The sequence below is a fragment of the Colius striatus genome, chromosome Z (genome assembly GCF_028858725.1).
Source record: "Colius striatus isolate bColStr4 chromosome Z, bColStr4.1.hap1, whole genome shotgun sequence".
NCBI lineage: Eukaryota > Metazoa > Chordata > Aves > Coliiformes > Coliidae > Colius > Colius striatus.
In genome coordinates this window covers 4,330,614-4,346,787 of record NC_084790.1, presented here as the reverse complement: position 1 = coordinate 4,346,787, position 16,174 = coordinate 4,330,614, and the positions used below count along the sequence as shown (strand labels likewise).

At 45.0% G+C, this 16,174-nt stretch overlaps 1 protein-coding gene across 1 annotated transcript; it reads right to left on the bottom strand.

Moving 5' to 3' along the window:
• Positions 1-1,796: 1,796 nt before the first annotated feature.
• FBXO47 (F-box protein 47) lies at positions 1,797-13,098 on the bottom strand. Its single transcript, XM_062017580.1, has 10 exons — positions 12,918-13,098; positions 12,047-12,217; positions 9,412-9,488; positions 7,877-7,954; positions 6,664-6,772; positions 5,198-5,374; positions 4,491-4,637; positions 3,783-3,925; positions 2,438-2,597; positions 1,797-1,927 (listed from the first exon to the last, which is right to left on the bottom strand). Exons 1-10 carry the CDS (start codon positions 13,096-13,098, stop codon positions 1,797-1,799), a joined length of 1,374 nt encoding a protein of 457 aa, XP_061873564.1.
• Positions 13,099-16,174: the final 3,076 nt, after the last annotated feature.

Below are 16,174 nucleotides of genomic sequence, written 5' to 3'. Positions count from 1 at the left end.
GACAGCGGGACAGTCAGCTGCAGGGCTGGAGTCCATCCCAGTTCAGACTGGGCTGGCTGAGGAAGCCCCACTTCAGTGGAATTGGACTCTGATCCTCAGTCCGGTGGAAATGCTGCCGTGTAAGAACACTGCAGAAACCGACACCAAGCACTCACTGAGCCACTGCCTGTGTAACAAAAGCACAATTAACAATAATAATCCCAGAGTCACGGAATGGTGGGGGCTGGAAGAGATCTCCAGAGCTGCTCCAAACCAACCCCCTGCTACAGCAGGTTCCCCTCCATCAGGGGGGCACAGGAATGTGTCCAAGTGGGTTTGGAAACCTCCTGAGAAGGAGCCTCCACACCCTCTCTGGGCAGCCTGGGCCAGGGCTCTCTGACCTCAGCAAAAAAGGAGTTTCTCCTCGTGTTCCAGTGGAACTTCCCGTGTTCCAGCTTACACCCATTATCCCTTGTCCTGTCACTGGCCACCACAGAACAAAGACTGGCCCCATCCTCTCCACATCTGCCCATTAGGGATTTCTAAGTGTTGAAGTCCCCCCTTAGTCTCCTGCTCTCCAGGCTGAACAGCCCCAGCTCCTGCAGCCCTTCCACAGATGTTCCATCCCCTGATCATCTTGGTAGCCCTGTGCTGTCCTCTCTCCAGCAGTTCCCTGTCCCTCTTGCCATCTCCCAGCACGCTGCACAGATCCTGGGCACACTCCCACCCTGTACCCACTCCTGTCCTGCCTGGAACTGCAGATCCAACAGATGCTGCGAGAATGTTTAGCATGTGACCTTCCAAGCAAACCCTGGCAGCTGAGGGCAACCCTCTAAGCAAATCCTGGCTCAGCTCTGGGCTGATGTGGTCAAGCAGGAGCAGCTGAGATCTGCTGGTGCCACTTTGGCTCTTGCCAGAGCCTGAGGACGAGCTTTCGGAGCTGAGCATGGGGCTGAGACCACGGGGAGGGACACCAAAACACCCAGGAGGCCATTCAGGAGGAGAATAATGATCCAGAAAACAGCCAACGTGGTGAACACAGCAAAGTAAGTGCTTTTTATTACCTATCACACAGGTTTGGTTTGAAGGCAATAGAGCACAAAAATCAAAACTTTTGGTAAGCAACAAACATTTAAATACTTCAGTGAAAGAATGATCTTGGCCTGTCAGTGGCTGAGGGGTGTCTGCACCTTAGCCAAGGCCTGGGAAAGCCTGGGGAGGGGGAGAGGGGCAGCAGCTGCCTCTGCTTTACGGTTAAAAGGCAGCTGTAGTTGAGGGGAACAAAATCACCTTGGTCGATCAGAGCAGTGAAAAGGCTTTCAGGAATGAACTCTTTATCCAAACTAAAGGAACAATCTATAGGGAGCTTTGGGAGGAGCTACACGAAGCCCTGGAGAGCTGGATGTCTCTGGTGCCTGTCTCTTCCTTCAGTTCCCAAGAGAAAACAATCCATAAGATCAAAATGTTTTCGGTTCCAAACTAAGATAACATTCTTCAACTTGTGTATGGTTATCAAGTATGAAAACCATGTCATTTTTATTGTGTTCATAAACATGCTCAGTGGGAAAAGAATGCAGTTTCTGTTCCCAAAGCAGAGGCCTCAGCCTGCTCCCTGCATGTCTGACCCTCGCTGCCAATGCCTGCAGCTCCCAAGGAGCAAACTCAGCTAGTGGGACACATGTGCCACCAGCTTCTCCCACTGCTACTCTGCTTGTTACTGGAATGGAAACTGAAGAAATAATTTGAGACTGCTTTGCAAATGCTTAAAAAGAACAAGAAGAAAAATCCAGCAGGAGTGTAGCAAGAGTCTGTAAGGTTCAGAGCATGTAGTGGCTGCTGCTGTTGCTTCTCGTGATGCTCAGGAACATGATTTTTTTATGGAAGTTTGTCTGGGCATTTATAAAGTGAAACAGCTCAAAAAAGCTGCCGTTCTCTTCGTCACGGTCCCCTGCCAGGGCAAACAAAACCATTTGAAAGTCATTAGTGGGGCTTAAGGACTTCTTGGAGGATAAATCTTACTCATTACGTAGTTTTGGCAGACGCTGAGTCAACAGCCTCAGCTAAGCTGTATCATCAGGTACCGGCACCTGACAGCAGGGCTGGTGGGCAACACCCCGGGGGCCTTTCTCCTAAATCCCCTCACTGCCTTGGCCAAAGATGGGCAAGAAGGATTGTAAACAATTTAAGGCAAAAACTGGCCTTTGTCATCAGTCTCGAGGTTTTGTCAAGGCCAATAAGCTGTGGAGGAAGGGCTGCAGCCTGCAGAGCCAAACAGGCAGCTGGCCCACGTCTACCTGGCTCAAAAGGAGCGAGGCCACTGCTCTGGTCTCACCACCCATGGCTCTAAGAATCCCTTGGACAAGAGAAAACAGCTCAAATAATTGCCTGGATGGGGAGGGAGGGAGGTGCTGGCTGCATGGTGCAGGGCCTCTGTCAGCACCAGCTCACCCTGGCCTACCTGACAGCACTCTCTGCAGCATGTCCATCATCACGTGAGCAAAGGCATTCTCCACGGACTGCAGGAAGTTCTTCTTCTCCCTTAGAGTGATGAAAGCTTTGCAGACCTTCTGCATCATTTTTACTGCCCAGTCCATGCAGTGCACATCCTTCTCACAGACCTGGCATGCACAGGAGATATTGGAAACATGTTTCTGTGATGAATCCGCTGCTCCAAAAGGCAGGATTAAATCTCAGCGTTAACTGTCGGGCCTCGTGGATCAGTTGCAGCCATGCCTTGGAAAATCAGGGCTTTTTTTTTTCTGAGGACACAGAGGTTGCTGCTGGCCAGCTAACAAAGGAGCTTCACAACTCTCACAAGGAAGATAGCAGTGCTGGAGTGTGAGACAGGTAACCAAGCTGGGGAAAGGGCTAGAGCACAAGTCTGATGGGGAGGGGCTGAGGGAACGGGGGTGTTGAGCCTGGAGAAGAGGAAGCTGAGGAGCACTCTCTGCAGCTCCCTGACAGGAGGCTGCAGTGAGGTGGAGGCTGGTTTCTTCTCCCAAGTGCCGAGAGACAGGACATTGGGAAACGGCCTCAGGTTGCCCCAGGGGAGGCTGAGTTTAGAGCTGAGGCAGAACTTTTTAAGAACAGTTCCCCCTGCACACACTTTGCTCAATGTGAGACTTCCCAGCCCACAGTCAGGCACAGTGGGTGCCAGGGAGGCACCACTTCCCCACCTACCTCCAGATCTCTCTCCAACTGAGGTATGAGGGCCTGGGGCTTTGGGTTGAAGAAGACTCAAAGCAGATACCACCAAATGAGGCTGAGAGGAGACAGGAGCACTCTCTGCAACTCCCTGACAGGAGGCTGCAGTCAGCTGGGGGTTGGTCTCTTCTCCCAGATAATGAATGATAGAACAAGAGGAAGCAGCCTCAAGCTGCCCCAGGGGAGGTTGAGATTGGAGCTGAGGCAGAACTGTTTCCCTGAGAGGGGTGTCAGCCCCTGTGCCAGGCTGCACAGGGAGCTGGGGGAGTGCCCAGCCCTGGAGGGATCCTAAAGCCGTGGAGCTGAGGTGCTGAGGGCCGTGGTTTAGTGCTGGGCTGGGCAGGGTGAGGGCAGGGCTGGGACTGCAGGAGCTGAAAGGGCTTTTCCAAACAAAACGATTCTGTGATTCTAGTGCTCTTACTCCCCAAGGATAGCCTTGCTAGCTCACAGGGATACCAGAGGGTGGAAGAGGACCAAGCATCTCACTGGATTTACTTCTGGTTTGTAGGAGTAGATACAAAAAACATCTGTCAAGCCTGAGAAAGTAAATCTGGAGTTCAAGAGACAAAAGGGCTGAGCCTGATCTGTTCAGCACTCACCAAAGCCAGGAAGACTGTGAGCTTGGCTAACTCGGCTGTTCTCCCATTCACAGCTTTGCTGGACATGAATGTAAAGCAAATGTTTTTTCCACTCAGATGAAGCAGCCGAGCATTGTTCTCCATCATCCACTTCTGGGGAACCACTTTGGAATAAACCAGAGAGAATTTAGCAATCACAACACAAAGAAAGGAGTGCCACAATGGCTACCCTGCAACACGTTATGAGTTGTTGGCTTTGGTAGATAACTAGAATTTATGACTCCAACAGCAGCAATGAAGTTGGGTCAGCAATTCTCACCAGCCATTCAGTTAGAGCTCTTCCTGACAGCTTCTGTGATATGGTCTCACCCAGAACCAACTTTCAGTTGTTGCCCTTAACATGGTTGAGCAGAATTTTGGCTTGAACAAACGTGATGTTTTCAGCTCACACCACTTGGACAACGTTGCCATGGCTAGTCATGGCCTCAGTTTTAAAGGTCTGAAATATTTTCACAACAGGGAAAGACAGCCAGAATTTGTAAGTGGTGCTGGGGTTTCTCTCATCCCCAGCTACTGCCTGGCTTCCTCCTGTAATGACTTTTGCAGTTTCACCACAGCTACTGTGATGAACATCACAGCCCGTTTCTTAAACGCCTCCATGTACGAAGCACAGGGACTGCCAGACTGGGGGGACGGGAGCGTGGACTAATGATAAAGGCAAAACCACACCTGAGAGCTCATCCACGAGACTGATGACATCATCAGTTGTCCATTCTCTAGCTTCTCTATCATAGAGCAGTTTAATTGCTTCTGCTAGACCCTTCAGACTGGTCTCATCACTTGGTCCTTCTACCATTTTATGCCAAGCCACGTGTCCTGAGCAACAGATTAATCCCAACTGTCGTTAAGTGACAACATCATTTCGGCTTTTAAGCAAGGAGGGTGCTGACCTGAGGCTTGCAGCAGAGTCAGAGGAGGGGATTAAGGTAACACAGTTCAGTCTTTGTGACAGTGAGATTTTTTTTTTCTCATTTCAGTAGGGACAGTGGTAGTTGCAGCACAATTTAAGAGCAATATCAAGAAAGCCAGGTCTAAAAATAAAGTGAGAAGGCATGCTTTGCCTCGGGGAAACACAGGGCTTGTTGAGGTGCATTTGAGCTAACTCTGCCCCAAGCAGGGGAGGACAGATGAACAGAGGGGCAATTTCTTCACTGGAATTGCAACTTTTATAAGGAGATATATATATATTATTATTATCTAAACTATATATCGATATAATTTCTGTATTTGCTGTGTGTTAGTGAGATCTGTTTCAGCAGAAGGATTCTTTCTAGGCAACACAATTACATTTTATTTGTGTAAAGCTGGCTTTCCACAAACACCTCATCCTGCAAGGGAACAAGCTTTGAACATTACACCCCCCCAGAACTACTCACCATCAAGAGAGGACACTGGCCCAAAGATGACATACAGCAGGCGGGCTTGATTCACCATGGGCCAAGGCTTTAAAATCCGAGTCAGCCAAAAGGCACAGTCCCTCCGATAAATCCAGTGGTTCAATAAAACCCTGCGGCAGTACAACCTGATCCTCAGCTCCAGCTTCCAGGCACTTCCTGAGATGAAAGAATGGAGGGGTTGTAAATCCACTCATACAGATGAGCACTTGGGGGTCTTTTTTTTGTAAGAAGAGGAGGAAGAAGGATATTCATAAAGCTGCCCAAGAATATCTAGAAGGGGTGGAATTAAATCCTCAGCGGTTGCTTCATGAGTCTGGCTCTTTTGGGTATGATTCAGGACATTGACTCTGTACCACACGCTCTCTGGTACCCTTCTGCAGCAAGTTCTTGCCTTTTGCATGCCTTCAGGGGCTCTCAGCTCTGGATTTTGGCATTAATTGGTGGAAACAGGAGGAAGTGTGTATGGCTGTGTAGAAGGTGTTCCAGGGAAACACGCAATTTTGTGCTGGGTAACAGGACAATTTCATAGAATCACAAGATCACTACGGTTGGAAAAAACCTTTAAGATCATCAGTTCCAACCACTGCCCTCACACTGCCAAGTCCATCACTAAACTAAACAAACCATGGCCCTCAGCACCTCAGCTATGCATCTTTTCAATATCTCCAGGGATGGGGATGTTCTCATCTCCCTGAGCAGCCTGGGGCAGTGTCTGACAACCCTCTCAGGGAAAAAGTTCTTCCTAATGTCCAATCTAAACTTCCCTTGGCACTACTTTGAGCCCATTTCCTCTTGTCCTATCATTCGTTACTGGAGGTTGATCCCCTCCTCACTAAAACCCCCTTTCAGCCAGATGCAGACAGTGATCATATCTCCTCTCAGCCTCCTCCAGGCTAAATAACCCTAACTCCCTCAGCTGCTTCTCACAAGATTTGTTCTCCAGACCCTTCACCAGCTTTCTTCAGGCATGTGCCACATCAGAAATATTCAGAAACATTCAACCTATATTTTTACCACATCACTTTATTTCTGTGTTGGTTCCTCTCCCTGTGATTTCACTGGCAGTAGTGTACAGGAGGGAAGGTGTGAGTCCATGTTGCTGTTTATGTATGCACATAACTTACATGTTGGTTTGATGATGGATTGATTCTCTGCACTACAGGATGTGTCAGTGACAAAAGCACTTACCTTGCTTTTGGTGAAGAAAAAATAGCTGTGTTCATCTATGTGAAGGCCAAGTATTTGCTCTAGCATGCCCACTTTCTGCATAATCTTGGAGCTAACATGAACTTCGGGAAAGGATTTGTACTTACAGGGCTTCACTGAGCTAAAACATTCTCAACTTTAGACAGCTTTTGTTTGCACTCATCAAGAATCATTTCCTGACTCCTCCATGAGAGTGCAATTTGATTTTGAAGGGTGTTCTTGTCTGTGTTCATGGTTACCTGGTCTGCTGCTGACAACTGTCTGTACTTCACGGGGTAAGTTGTTCAGCTCACAGAGGAAGTTAAAAACGCGGTGACACTCCAGTTCATCCCAGCCTGACGTTAGGATCTGAACATTACAGGAGAGGAAAATGTGTAGATTGAGACACGGGTTTAGGTCACAATGCCATTTCTCATATTAGATAAATACAACCAGACCTGCAGTTTGTCAGCAGATGGAGAGGGACGGTACAGAAGATGGATGGGAGTGCCATACCTGGAGAGTGCTGCCTATGCAGCAGCTCCCTGGGGAGTGCAGGGGGACCATTAGCTGCTGTGTACATTACAGCAGGACTTGTACTTGAGCCTTACTGCAAGCCCAGAATCAAAAGCTGCTCATGGTGTCCCACGTTCAGGGCCAAAATCTTATTTTTGAACCTTATGTGGAAAAATGCACAGAGGAATTTTGCTACAAAGACAAATGTCCCAGCACAAATAGTCACCTGTAGCTCTTAACCACAGGGAGACAATCACATTTTTTTTGTATGATCAAATACACAAACACCTATACACACAAGTTTCTAAGACTTCAATGCACTTGATTTTCTCTTCTAAGTGAGAACTTGCTTCTGTATTTTTTTAAGCAAAGTTACTCTCCAGGAAAGCCTGGCAGTTATGGCAATTCTAACACTTCACAAACCAAACCTCTCAAGAAGTGTTAAAAAGATCCGACCCTTGGTGTCTTACTGCATATTTGCAATCACAGCAGCCATTGCAGTAAATAAGTTGTGGATTGCTGAACTAAATTGATTTGACATGGATTTTAAAACATTTTTTAATCAATTTTAAGCCACCATGACCTAACAAAAATATTCTGTAATATGATGTGTGTAGCCACTCATTTTTAAACTGAATTGTCCCTGCTCTCGGTTTGTGAACTTGAAGCTGTGTGATGAAATGTTCCCCTTCTCCCATGTCATCTTAGATAATAAATTGCTAATCAAAACCCAGACTGGTTGGTAGTGAAATCAGACCACGGAATCCTCAGGAGCCAAGTCAGCAACTTTAACATCCAGAAAAGAAATTCACAGAACAGTGTGAGTCAATACACCCCAATCCTCAAAACCATCTTGTTTTTCTAAATATCTTGCAAAAACACAGATTAGTTTAGACAACTGCCCCAATTTTCTTTCATATTTGTGATACTTGCCTTCTCTCCATAAGGATACTGTACCTGTAAAAATACCCCGTAGCACTGTAATCCTAAACATTGCAGAGGATTTGGACAACCACTCAGTTTAAAACAGGAAACCTGTAAGTGCAAAAGGCTAGTCACTCATCTTAACTGGCTGTAAGCTAATTCCCGTGACTGAAAATTCTCTGTACTACTTGTGTACATCACTATTGCTGAGAGAGACTCAGAAGGAATCTCTTCCCTTGTTCTATAAGGAAAAAAAAAGTTACAGTACCTATGTTACAGCTTAACATGAAGTTCAAAAGTGTGGTCAAGTAAGTGTGCAAAGGATCTGTAAGAAGAATAACTCTGTTTTCAAGAGAGTAAAATTTGTGCAAAAAGCTGTGCTCTGCTACTGCAAAATTTCTATTAGCCCGCAAACGAAAGAAAAGTTGGAAAACCACTGATCCTGGGACAGGACATCTCAGTAGAACTGCCTGATATTCACTGATGACACCAAACTGGGAGGACTGGCTGATTCCCCAGAGGCTGTGCTGCCATTCAGCAGGATCTCGACCGGCTGGAGAGTTGAGCAGAGAGAAACTTCATGAGGTTCAACAAGGACAAGTGCAGAGTCCTGCACCTGGGAAGGAACAACCCCATGAACCAGGACAGGCTGGGGGTCGAACCGCAGCTCTGCAGAGAGAGACCTGGGAGTCCTGATTGATAATAAACTAAATATGAGCCAGCAATGTGCCCTCGTAGCCAAGAAGGCCAATGGCATCCTGGGAGGCATCAAGAAGAGTGTGGCCAGCAGGTCAAGGGGGTTTCTTCTCCCCCTCTACTCTGCCCTGGTGAGCCCTCATCTGGAGTCCTGTGTCCAGTTCTGGGCTCCTCAGCTCAAGAGGGACAGGGAACTGCTGGAGGCCAGTGCAGGGCCATCAAGATGATCAGGGGACTGGAACATTTTCCTGATGAGGAAAGACTGCGGGAACTGGGGCTGTTTAGTCTGGAGAAGAGGAGACTGAGGGGAGATCTTATTAACATTTATAAATATCTAAAGGGTGGGTGTCAGGAGGTTGGGACATCCCTTTTTTCTATAGTAGCCAGCAACAGGACATTGGGATGAAGCTGGAACACAAAAAGTTCCACTTAAATATAAGAAAAAACTATGTTACTGTTCAGGTGAGGGAGCCCTGGCACAGGCTGCTCAGAGGGGTTGTGGAGGCTCCTTCCTTGGAGGTCTTCAAGACCTGCCTGGACATGTTCCTATGTGACCTGATCTAGGTGAACCTGCTTCTGCAGGGGTTTGGACTAGATGATCTCTAAAGGTCCCTTCCAACCCCTACCATTCTGTGATTCGTTCTATGATTCTGTGCCAGCTGGGGCTTGTTGGCTGTTAAGAAAAAGAGACTGATTTCAACTCAGTAACTTACATGGGAGGAATCAACTAAAAAGTTTTGTTACTTTTACTACTTAAAAGTAATAACAAAGTGACAGTAAAAGGCACGACTCAGGCAGCAACTGGTGTATAGAAATGGTATGGAAAGGGCCAGGGACAGTCTGAAATACCCACAGAAGGAGTGTGAACTTACTTCTGAGATAACTCGGTGGATGAACTTCAGTCTGTCTTTGGTAGGCAACAAGAGAGTACATCTCTTCAGCATTAAGCCTGTGAACAAAGAGAATACACAGCTGTGAGTATGTACACAGCACATACATTACCAAAAGGGCTTAAACAGTCACAGAGGTGCAGAGAAAGAGCTGCTGCTGGAAGGGGAGAGGGCCCCGTGCTTTGCAGAAGGGGCATATGGTCTTGTAGCAGGAGCTTTTGCTAAATATCTTCTACTGAACAAATGCTGTCAGGGAGTAGGTAGGGCTCCCTGTGCCGTAACTTGTTTATTGTGTTGTTTTAAAGTCCCTGTTGGTCCCAGTTGGAGCCCTATTAAGATTACTGGATTGGTTTGAGAATTACAGCTGTTAAAAATATTGGAAATAAATGTTACTTGTTGCACCTCTTTTAACAGCACCCTGGGGAACGCTGGTTTTCCCCTTACCTCATGGAAAGCTGAGCTTCCAAAATTTTTTCAGGATAGCCACATGGTCTTAAAAGAAAATATTCTACACTGTGTTAATGTAAAACATAGCTAAGAGGTAAAATAATTTTCCTATACAGGACTGAAGTGGTATGTGTTTAGGATGTCAAAGTCTGGAGTTCATTATAGCGTGGAACAGCTGTTTGTTAAGCAGAGTATTTTTCTACGTTACTGAGAGAGAATGGGTTAACAGCTTGCTCTTCAGAAGCTTTTAACACCATCAAATGTGTACCTCTTGTTTGTTAATTAATCAAGAGATCCATAGAAAAAGCAGGTACTTTTCTGTGGGGGTGGGGAAAGACAAAGGAAACTGGTTTTTTTTTTTCCTGAATTGTCAGCCTCCCAAAAACTACCTAACTTCTCCAATGTCAAAAAGTACTTTCTGCATTTGCTGTGCCTCTAAATGGACTTTTTCCTTATTTAGAAGTGTGTTAACATTCCTGTATGACAGACGTAATTTATTCATCAGCCTAGGATATGGTCCAAAGCTCTGCCAAGTCAATTTTCTATCGACTAGCTCAGCCTCTGGAGAGGACTCCCTGAGGAGGAGTCAGAACTGTTCAGAGAGAGTAGCAGCAAATCAGAATACAGACCTCATGGGCACGGGGAAAAAATGAGGTTGAGTAAAAAGGGTTGGGCAGAAGGTGCTGCTCCTGTGTTTGGGCAAGAAACTCTCCCATGCAGCACCACAATCATTTCTAACTTGAGTCCCTCTTAAACAATGACTGAAATTCTGACCCCATTTCAAGTGCCAACAGACTGTAGCACGCATGTGAGCAGAGCCAGACTCCTCTGAGTGGAAGTCAGAGTTATGTATTGACACAGACCCTGTTCAGGAATGGAGGCCTGTCCTTTCTGTTGATTTTTCTTGATCCTTTCTCTGATAGGTATTGCCAATGATCTTTATGTTTGGAGTAGGTCCTGTTCTTACTACTAGGCCCACAGTTCACAAGGGGTTCACACCTACACTTAAATAGCAAGTTGCCATTTTGTACACTAAGATTATGTTAAGAGACCTCAAAGCCTATATGCACTGCGTACAACAGGAGGTCTTTGCTCTAAATGGCTTTAACAGTGTTCCTTTTGTGTCTTAAGTTCAAACCATACCAGTAATTCTGCATCCAACCATGGCATCATTTGCTTTTTCTGCCAAAAGTGTGTATGTGGGGGAGGTTTTATCAGATAGGTAATAGTAAGTAAATACAGATCAAATTGTAGTTTAATTTGCTGCTTTGATAGAATTTAGACTGAATTAGAGATAATGTGGTTTAAAAATCAGCAGAAAAGTCAAAAGGCAATTCTGAAATGGAGTTATCTTGGTCTAGGTCTATTACCAAAGGAGGTCTCAGCAGTCAAAAGGAACCTTCTCACAGAGAGAGGGTTTGGTTAGCACATGACAGCGTAAGTGCAGGCATTTTCACTTTGACCTTAAACCAAGAGTGAGAGGAAAATGTGTCCTTCATCCCCGTTTCAGGCTGTGAACTCTGATACAAAGCTGCTGAGCAGAATGCTCATCACTGACAACTGTGATAACATTTCTGTGACGAGCATGCTGCTTCTCTAAGCAGCAGAATGTGACCTGCAATACATCTCACACAGCCTACCCATTCTTTCTGAGAGCAATGGGTTGAGGGTGACTTCAGAATCAGGCTGGGGTGAAGTGCTGCAGCTCCATTTCCCAGGCTGAGGAATGCTGGAGCTGGGAATAGCCACGCTCCTTCAACCCGCACAGGGCCTGGGAGCCTTTGGCTTCTGCTGCAGTTTCCAGCGGTGGTGTCCAAACAAACTGGATTTGGAAACACCTACTACTGAGAACTGAGCCTCTGCCCAGCCCCTGCTTGCCATTCCATAGGAGGAAAAAAAACAAACACAGAGGAGGGAGAACATACATTCTCCTTTTTTTTTCCCATAACTAGGAGGTTTTGCAATTGTTTCATGTAGCTCCTCCCCCTTGCTGGTTAATGGTATTTGAGTGGGCTGTTTGGCATGGGGAGGAACTTCCCTTTCAGAGGGAGCCACACAAATAATTTGGGCCATATCTTCCTCATTTTACTAATCAATGCATAGAACAGAAGAAGCCTTTTAACTGAGCTTGGTTCTCCTCTAATTGTTACCATTTGCATTAAAAGATCACCTAGAGATTTGTAGTGCTCTAAAATTAAGGACCCTTCTCTCCTGCCAGGTGGCTCAGGGTTATGAAAGTCCTGCCATATAAGCCTTCGGTTTCCTGATGGGGTTGAGATGTAATTAATAAGGTGGTGGCTGACGGCTTTCGACACCATGCTCAGCATGCTGATATCCTTCACTGAAAAAGCAAAACCCAGTATACTTGTAAATCCTCACTGCAAAGAAAATGCTGATTCACTACTCAATAACTTTGTCTTACTTCAAAAATAGTCCAAGGGGGAAAAAAATTATTTACAAATAAACAGTAATTAAATTTTGTTTTATCTCCTTTGCCAACAAACTGTGGTAATTAGAAATGGATAGATCTAAAGAATGCTTTTCACACATAACAGGCAAAAAACACTTCAAAAAGTTTGCAATTATAATTTAAATTTCAGTCATCTAGTCCTTCACACATAAAAGCTGAAAATTCAGAGCTTAAAATGAGTTCAGGTGGGTAAAAGCTAAAATACTTTAAATCATAGAGAGGTGGGGGTTGGAAGGGACCTCTAGAGATCATCTAGTCCAACCCTCCTTGATCAAAGAGCAAAGGAACGCACGCAGAGAAAGAGATTCCACACCCTCCCTGGGCAGCCTGTGCCAGGGCTCCCTCACCTCAACAGCAAAGCTTTTTCTTGTGTTTAGGTGCCACTTTTTGTGTTCCAGCTTGTGTTTATTACCCCTTGTCCTGTCACTGGAGACAACAGAAAAAAGTGCTGCCCCATAATAATAGGCCCATAATAATAATAATAATTACAACCCCTAACAACGGCTTTTTCTAAGTGGAGAAGTTTTGTGTTACTTTTGAGTTAGTAATACCTTTGCTATCAGCCTCTCACCTGAAAGATAAACCAATATCATTTGAAAGATCTCTAATGGGAGAGTTTGAAAATACCCAAGTGGGGACAGGGGCTGGGAATCTGTGTCCAAGCTGCTGCAGCGCAGTCTGGAGCACCGCTTGCCACGTTTGTATTTCTGTTTAGGAATCAAGCTGTATCTGGTCCCTGCAGTGGATGCCATTGTCCTGTCGGTTCCAGAAATTTAACCTGGAGAGGAAATGTGAAAGTCTCATTTTTCAGAAATGCAAAACCAGGCTGCGAGGAAATCACTCCTTTGTAGACATGGCGGAGGAGTGTGAAAATCTTGTGGTATATGAGGGATAAACTTGTATTTGAATTTAGTGCAATGACACGTGATTTCCTAAGCAATTTTCTGATTCCACGGAGAATTAGAGAAAGAGTGAGTACACCAGAGGACGGAATATTCAGATGACCTTAGAGGAGAAAAAGATAAAAGCACCGGGGGTCATCATGTGAGTGGGACTTCAGGAAGTTAGGAAAACGGTTCTAAGAGGAAATTCTTTAGGAAATATATGTGATGGGTCAAGCTACAGTGATTAACAACATTCTTTTACTTTGTTACACTAATTATTCACGAGAATATGGAAACGTTATAGGGATATTGTTGAAATGATTGTCACATTACTTGATTCTTTTAGAGTGGTAACTAGTTTTACGTGTGCTTGTGGGTGACCAGGAAAAAAAAAAAGGTTAAAAGTATCAACGTGATGCTTCAGACTTTTTCCCTTGCAGCATTTAAGTTGATTACACAGCTTGATTTCATATAAGGACTGTATTTGTGATATGCAAATAGATGGTACAGTAATGCTATTATGTGAAAGCATTCAGGGAACCCAGGCTTTCTCAACATCCTGAGGGTCTGGGGAGTAATGAGCTTTAAAAAGAAACCAGTAAATACATTCTTCCGATTTGCTTTCTGGTTTCTGAGTCTCTGGACAGGTGTGCTCCACATTGTCAGGCAGCAAAGAGAGTTGGGAAGGTTTTTTTAAGTGAGATTTCCAACCCCCCCCCATGATTTCTTGATTCCAGCAGCTGAGGCTTCGGGGAAACTGCCAAAGAGAATGAGCACAGCAGTATAATTTCAAGAGCTGGCAGTGCTGGTAGCAACATAACTGGAACCTGGCCAAGCTGCAGTGCAACATCCCAGTTACCATCAGTGGGAAACACATTCAGAGAATAGCCCCAATTGTTTCAAAGATTAAAAATTTACAAAAATTACAGACAACGAGTTCCAAACAATCCTTGATATTTACTACAGAAGCAGCCACGCCAGACTTCTCTAATACGCCACTGAGCAAAATCACCACATCCACAATGGAAGCTCTGTTTGCACCGACAGCTGGAAGAATGTGGGGCACTTGGTTACAAGTGTTACAAACAGGTTTCTCTGACCTGTGCTCATACGCTGGATAGTCGGTATTGTACATTTAAGGAAGTTCTAGTTCACTGGGAGCATTTTTGATTTAAGGATGGCATAATTCTATCTAGCTAAAGAAGGTTAGAGTTTGGATTTTCACAAGGCTCATGAGCAGAAGCAACTGCTTCTAAAATCAACGTGTCGTTAGGAGTCTATGCTGCTAAGGCAAGAGACAGCAAGTTGAAGAAACACAGTCAAGATGAACACAGACAGTTGATGAAGTCAAGAAATCTAGTTATATAGACAAAAAACATTATATTCTGAAAGCAAAGTGTGAAGTCAGTGGAAATTTTATACACACAAGGGTGGGTTCAAGACAAATTCCTTGTGTGCAATATACAAAGCAGCTCCGCTCCCATTTATAAATATGACACTACTAAACTTCTTAAATGTGATACTTTTTGCTGATTCACACTTTAGAAATAAAGTCGTATAGTTTGTTTTCCTCCCCCACTTCCCCTACTGTCTTTAGCAGGGCTGCACTGTAAAGATCAATAGTAAGTGTTTTTTTAAAATCTTACCTCAGGTCTGCAACTGTGTTACATGTAAGGAAAAAATACTTCACCATAAACCATGTTTTCAGAAGCACTGAGCCAATTCCAGTCGTTTTCTGTTCAATCTGATCAAGGTTGATTTGACTACCACTACCTTAATTTAGAGCAGAGCTAAACAAAATTAATGTAAATAAAAATGAGTACAAGCAGCGAGTTTCAAAGCCAAAGCTCAGAGACTTTACTGAAAGCTCCCATTTGCTTCCTCTTTGACTTAAAATGGTTTTCTTATTTCTTAGGGAGTTCAGCCAGAGCAGGGCAAAAGGTCTGTGCATCTCCATCTGCTGCTGGGCTAGTGCTTGTTTAGAGAACCTCTTAATCCAGACTGGAAATTGAAAGGTAAACGTTAAATATTTAACAAGCTAAACTCATAATATTAGCCAACAAGGGTCATCTTATTTGTTGGTATAAGCTAATTTGTTTACAAGGCAGAAAGCTTCAACATTCAACCCGTTCTAGCATGTTCCTTGTCCTTAAGCAGTCGCTAAACTCCTGCTAATGGGTGTGCTCCTGTCCTGATATTTTTCTGAGCCCTGTGTTAGCATTTGGCAAACATTTATTGCAAAAGGCTGTTTACTTTGGAGATTGGTTTGGGACATTTCCGTTTCCCTGCCTCCTCAAAAAGAGCATAAAACACATCACTTGAAATATTAACTCAACAGAGGGGATTTCTTCTCTCTTTTTTTTTCCCCCTAATTTTATCTTTTTTCTTGTCAGCACAAAAACCTGGAAGAGAGGGATGACAAACCTTAGAGCACCGAGCACAGCTGTGGTGTCATGTTAGTGCTTGGTACCCCCCTGGCCTACACTGAGTTCACAAAAAACACCCTTATTTTTATTTATACTGTCTACAACACATTGCTAGTGAAAACCAACATCTAAATCTATGAATAACTGTGAGTAGAAAGCAAATCTCGGGGAATCCTGGTCTGACTGCTGAGGGGAGACGAGAATGGTTTTGTTGTGAGGGAGGGCTGGCTTGGCCTTGTCCCTTCAGGGCCTGGTCAGAGGGAAACACCAGCCCCAGGGTCTCAGCCCCTGGGGGTTTGCTCCTCAGATTGCAGTATTTAAGGGATTGGATTATATTTAGACTTTTACCTGTGCTTTTTGGGACAGATTCAGCCTTTTACCCGCACTTTTGGGATAGATTTAGCCAGGCGATGACAGGCCACACAACTATCTCAGCCACGTTCTCCTCCACCTTCCGTCCTGTCAAAACTGGGGCTAAGGGGCCAAAAATTGAGACTTGCCTTGCCAAAGCCCACATT